Source organism: Musca domestica, unplaced genomic scaffold, assembly GCF_030504385.1.
Source record: "Musca domestica strain aabys unplaced genomic scaffold, Musca_domestica.polishedcontigs.V.1.1 36, whole genome shotgun sequence".
Taxonomy (NCBI): domain Eukaryota; kingdom Metazoa; phylum Arthropoda; class Insecta; order Diptera; family Muscidae; genus Musca; species Musca domestica.
In genome coordinates this window covers 8,778,209-8,784,531 of record NW_026712318.1, presented here as the reverse complement: position 1 = coordinate 8,784,531, position 6,323 = coordinate 8,778,209, and the positions used below count along the sequence as shown (strand labels likewise).

The following is a 6,323-nucleotide window of genomic DNA, read 5'->3' as shown; positions in this document are numbered from 1 at the left end:
ATATCTGAACCGATTTCGATCAAATTTGGCATACTTATTTTCAATTTAATTTGGTTGTATGTGCAAAATTACATACTATTCGGGCTGATATTATACGTTTGGTGCACAATAAAAGGCAAATCGGACGAAGATATATATGGGAGCTATATCTAAATTTTTACCGATTATCTCCAATTTCAATAGGGTTCGTCCTTGGGCCAAACAAATGTTGTTTGGAAAATTTCATCTCAATCGGATAATAAATGCGACCTGCATTTTGTTCACAAGAATACATGGACAGACGGACGGACGGACTGACATGCATAAATCAACTCAGAAAGTGATTCTATGCAGATAATCAAAAGGGTCTATCTCGTTTCCTTTTGCCTGTTACAAACAAATGCACAAAGACATAATACCCTGACCACCTTGTGGTGTAGGGTTTAAAATTCAGAATTTCCTTCAATCGATATCAAATGTAGTACCATTCAGTACTTTTCCCACATATGTAGTACACGTTTCCAAAACCACCTCCAGATGTCCAGCCTACACATGAGCAACGGCCCCAACAACATATTTCAGATTTCAAACTCTTTCTTTTCACTCAATTCCAATTCGTACGAAATATGTATCTATTTAGTACTTTTCTTGCAATTTTCCAAAACCACCTTAGTGCATCAAACTTGCTTTCCAGCCTTGATTCTCGTACTAAATTTCGGAATTTTAGCTCTATACGTTCAAACAGCAAATGCCACTGTAGAAGTTTAGTACCATTTTAGAATTTTTCCTAACCTTTAAGTTCGTACTTCCCAAGAATTATAGCTCATTTGCCTTATGCAATTATTAATTTTTTAGTCCTTTTCGTACACTTATAGTGTGGATTTCCAGAAACCTAGTCTTATCTCACTCCTACGCACAAAGACTAACCCTTATGCAAACCTCAAGATTCTTGCTTTAGCCGCTTCGTCTGGGCTTTGATTCTCGACCAGTCAGTTATTTCTCTAGTCTTTTATATATGGATAGATAATATTATTTATTTTACTAATAATTTGTCGAACAAAAAGTAGCCTAACTATCTATGGTTACATTTATTTCATGGCTAGTATACAACATGGGAGGACATTGGAAATTCCCATCATCATCACCATCAGCATCCATCTAAGTGACTTTATGCTTGCGACGATAACCTGGAATAATGGGATTCGCATTGCTGGGGAAGTAATGGAGTCGTGAATTGTTACGCATCAGTTTGCGACACAGCCAGCATTTGTCATTCAAGCTGCACTTGTAGAAATCACATTCGACGCGATCATCCATTTTGCGCAGGGTGCGTTTGGACTCTTTGAGTGTGGCACTGACTTGCTTGTATAGTTTACTCGCACGACGCTCATCAATGGTTTGCATGTATTTGGGATATGGTTTACGATATGCGGCATCGGGTGATGTGGCACGAACACGTGAGGCAGCCCGATCAATGACGGTATCAAGCTCTTCTTCATACTCTGCGGGGACATAAGGTGGCAGTACACGTGAATAGATGCCACGTATCTGACGTTCCACTTCACGTGGCAACTCATTGTTGTCGAGTTCCAGGCGATTGATACGATCCACAATTTCCATGGTGTCTTTTTTAATTTGATTCTCCAGCTGACGTTGATTCAAGTAGCGTATACGTTTCTGGGCTTGATCTGAGACCATATCGGGATGGGTATGCCTGGTAACATGCGAGGGATCATACATGGGTACTTCATCGAAAGGAGCCCGGTGCTGGAGATGCAGGTCACTAATAATATCCTCGGTTCTTTCATCGGTTTCATGATCAACTTTGAGGGATTTGACGGCGCTCAATTGATTCAGCGTTGAGGTGGAACGATAATGTTTGGGTGTACATTCATCGGTCCATGGTGTGTGGGTTCGTGATCCATGTAAATATTGCGATTTGGCATCTAAATAATCGAGAACCGGTTGATGGAAGTTAACAACATATCCAGGCGTGTCGGGATCATTTATGACTTCGCTACGCATATGGCGAACATGAGGTGTTCGCAGACTATATGTAAGAGACATGTTGGCTGTTGTGGTGTTGCTGCTTTTCTTGTTGTTGTTTTACAAATTCGATAGTGTGGTGTAGATAAAAACGTTTTGCGTTTTATTTGTTTATTCGAACAAACTGCCAGTGAATCACTTCATGCAATTGATATTCTTGGTTGATCTATAAAAAGAGAGAATAAAATTGTTTTGTTTTTATTTTTGATTATTTGAGGAAATGCACAATTGTTACAACAAGGTCAAGTTCGGATGAAAAAATAAACGATTTTATTTGAATATTGTATAACTTTTAAGTAATGCAAAAGAAAAGTAGCACTAAAATATTTAAAGGAAAATGCAATTTTACAGGCACATTAATATGGATTAGGAGAAATTCTTTGATTTGGAGAAAATTAAAACCACAATGAAATTTTTATAGCTTGTCTTTAATGAGAGTTTTTTTTTTTTAATTGTGTAACACTAAATTTTATTTTTTCGGATTTTTTTTGTTAATACATTTTTAATATTTTTATAAATTTTTCATTAATTCTTTTGTTGTTTTTTTATTTTTATTTTTCTTACATTGTTTATAATTGCTTTCGCCTTATAAATTTTAAATTATTATTTATCTTCTCAATTTTTTTATTCACTTCCGAGGAATTTCGTTAGACTTCCTACAGCCTGAACAATAGCAGCGAGACTGATGTGTAAAATAAAATAGTTCAATTTTACAATGTCTTTGTTATTGATAGTGAAAAGGAAATCGAATTGATAAAAGACGAGGCGCAAATTTGGCGCTAAAAAGTGATTGTCATGAACAGCAATTAAGAAGACAACAAACAATGCGCAATTGTTCTACACAGAAAACAATACATTAAATACTTTGCATAAAAATGGGACAATTCGGCTGAAAAGTTCTAGGCTTAAGGGTGAGATGAAGAAACTGCAACCAACTTCAGACTGCTGTAATTTCAAAGCCACTCGTTCGACAGCTGTTAAAATTATTCCAGTCATTATATTGTTTACAAGCGTACAAAAGCGTTTTGGTGAGAATTTTAAAGAAAACAAGTAAAAAAGCAGTAAGTTCGGCGGGGCCGAACTTTAAATACCCTCCACCATTTGGAACGAATTAAAAAATTTTCAAACAAATAAAATCCATTAAAAATTCTTTTAAATCTTTAAAATATCTAATATAGGAAGGTGCCGATATATGGGGGGATATACGATATTGTGGACCTATAAATACAAATCTATGTCTGCGTGTAAAGTATTCACAAGGAACTCCTTGTGTGGATTTTCAGATAATTCCATTGGAAAAAGTGGCTAAAATCATCAAAATACCGAATATGGGGGAGTACCGTTATATAGGGGATATACGATATTGTGGACCTATATAGATAATTCTCTGCCGAGGTATAAAGTACCCACAAGGAACTCCTTGTGTACAAAGAACCCCTTGTGACCATTCCGTTGAAAACGATGTGCACCTATATAGATAATTCTCTGCCGAGGTATAAAGTACCCACAAGGAACTCCTTGTGTGGATTTTCAGACAATTCCGTTAAAAAATGTGGGTAAAATCATCAAAATACCGAATACCGTGGGGGTACCGTTATATGGGGGATGTACGATATCGTGGACCTGTATAGACAATTCTCTCTCAGGGGGTAAAGTACTCACAAGGAACTACTTGTGTGGATTTTAAGACAATTCCATTGAAAAGTGTGGCTAACATCATCAAAACACCGAATATCGGGGGGTACAGTTATATGGGGGCTATACGATATCGTGGACCTATATAGACAATTCTTTTTGAGGGCTTAAAATGCCCACATGGGACTCCTTTTGTGGAATTTCAGACAATTCCATTGAAAAATTTGGCTAAAATCATCAAAATGTCGAATACCGTGGGGTTACCGTAATATGGGGGCTAAACGATATTGTGGACCTATATAGAAAATTCTCTGCCGAGGCATAAAGTACCCACAAGGAACTCTTTGTGTGGATTTTCAGACAATTCCGTTGAAAAATGTGGATAAAATCATCAAAATACCGAATATGGGGGGGGGGGTACAGTTATATGGGGGCTATACCATCTTCTGTGTGCAAAATTTTAGCTTCGTATCTTAATTCGTTTAGACTGTAGCGTGATTACAACAGACGGACAGACGGACGGACGGACGGACAGGGCTAAATCGTCTTAGAATTTTACGCTGATCAAGAATATATATACTTTGTTGGGTCTAAAATGATTATTTCGATGAGTTACAAACGGAATGACGAACTTAATATACCCTCCATACTTTTTTGGTGGAGGGTATAAAAAGTTATTTGTGAAGGAAATCAGCGTGATAGTGTGATTTCTTTATATTAGGCTGAAAAACCACGTTAAAGCACTCCAGCATTTAAATTTAAATAAATATTTTGTGCCTCGTACAATCGCTCGTTACCATAATACTGGTAGCTTAGTCCGACTCAAGGAAGTGGATGGTAGAAAACAGCAACATCAGCAGAAACGACTTGATCGAAACCCGAAAAATGGCTCGTGAGCTGAACATACCGCAAAATTCCATTCGAAGAACTTACACCGCAACATAAAGAAAATATACTCAAAAGAGCTAAAGTATTGCTTCGCTGGGCAGAAAGTGGTGAACTGCCGAATTTGGGTTTCTCCGATGAGAAAACATTCATTGTCCAGCAGTTTGTAAACAAACAAAATGATCGTGTTTACATTAAACATTTTGGCCGCAAACCTTGGTCATTCCAACAGGACTCAGCACCATGGTCGCTCTCCGCTCGTATTAATCGACCGTTGGATCAGAATAAATGCCCAATATTATCGCGAAGGTATATTAAAGCCTTGGGCACGCAAACATTTTGGCCTCAGACCTTGGAAATTCCAACAGGACTCAGCACCATCAAAAATGAGGATCCTCGTTTCATTTCGAGCGCACAATGGCCAGAAAATCTCTGGATACCAATCCATTGGACTATTGTGTCTGGAGTATTTTGGAAAGCAAGGTTGACACTAAATAATACAAAAGTGTCGATTACCTCAAGCAAGCGCTTCGCCGGGAATGGGCCAAAATGCCGCAGAGCCACATTCGGGCAGAGTGTAATGGTTTCATTGGCCGTTTCAAGGCCATAATTCGTGCCAAACGTGACCAATTCGAACAAATCTAAACTTATTCTAAAATTTGATGTTATTTCCGATATTTTTTGCTTTCATTCAATAAAATTAAAAAAATTGTAAAAATTGTAAAAATTATAGCGTTGGACTTTGTTCCAGTTTTTTTTTTATCTCACCCTGTACATGGGAGCTATATCCAAATCTGAACCTATCTTGGCAAAATTGAGCAGAGATATTTCTGGGCTGTATCTGATATTTGGTACCAATTATCATTGCAAGGGATGCATATTGAGAATGTGAGGGACTTAAACCCCCAAATCGGGTGAAACATATATATGGGAGCTATAGCTATATCTAAACGGATTTTCTCCAAATTTGATGTACTTACATCTTGAATTTGGTGGGATATACAAAAATTCAGGTCATTTGGATTTATAATGGCCATATGGTGCACAATAAACCCGGAATCGTTTGAAGATATGTATATGGGAGCTATATCTAAATCTGATCCGATTATCAACAATTTCAATAGGGTTCGTCCTTGGGCCAGACAAATGTTGTTTGGAAAATTTCATCTCAATCGGTTATTAAAAGCGACATGCATTTTTTTCACAAATATATATGGACAGATGAACGGACGGACTGACATGCATAAATCGACTCAGAAAGTGATTCTACGAAGATGCTCACAAGTAACTATTGGTCTATCTTGTTTACTTCTCCATGTTACGTCTAAATTCCCTAAAAAATATTCCAGTCATTCTTACCATCTGGATTTCTTATCATTATTGCATTTCTACCCACCGGTCATTTCTAATTCCGAAAAATCCCTTAAAGGATCATCCAATAGAGGACTTGCAATAAGGTTTCTGTCAGATCTTGGATCTATACAACGTATAACTTGTTCAATGTGTTTAAACCCATGTTACAATTAAAAAAAAAAAGGTAAAAAAAGGTAAACCATATTTGATATAAAATCCGTTGAAAAAACGTTGTTTAAATCGGAAAAATACTGAATATAGGAAGGTATCATTGTATGGGGGAAATACAAAGACATGTACTTTTATAAGTAATTTTTTGTCACAAATATTGTCCATTTCAACCTTCATATACCGAATTTGAAACAATCTTTTAAAAGATGTGACATAAATCATTAAACTACCGAATATCGTTAAGTACAGTTGTA

General features: G+C 36.8%; 1 protein-coding gene across 1 annotated transcript; it reads right to left on the bottom strand.

Annotated features, from left to right (window-relative positions):
* Positions 1-998: 998 nt before the first annotated feature.
* On the bottom strand, positions 999-2,726 carry LOC101892887 (paramyosin, short form-like). Its single transcript, XM_005176141.4, has 2 exons — positions 2,590-2,726; positions 999-2,191 (listed from the first exon to the last, which is right to left on the bottom strand). Exon 2 carries the CDS (start codon positions 2,044-2,046, stop codon positions 1,138-1,140), a length of 909 nt encoding a protein of 302 aa, XP_005176198.2. The 5' UTR covers positions 2,047-2,191; positions 2,590-2,726; the 3' UTR covers positions 999-1,137.
* Between the last annotated feature and the right edge of the window lie 3,597 nt (positions 2,727-6,323).

What these genes read in the sequence shown, in the direction of transcription:
- LOC101892887 (XM_005176141.4), bottom strand. Translation starts at nt 2,046, where the DNA reads ATGTCTCTTACATATAGTCTGCGAACACCTCATGTTCGCCATATGCGT.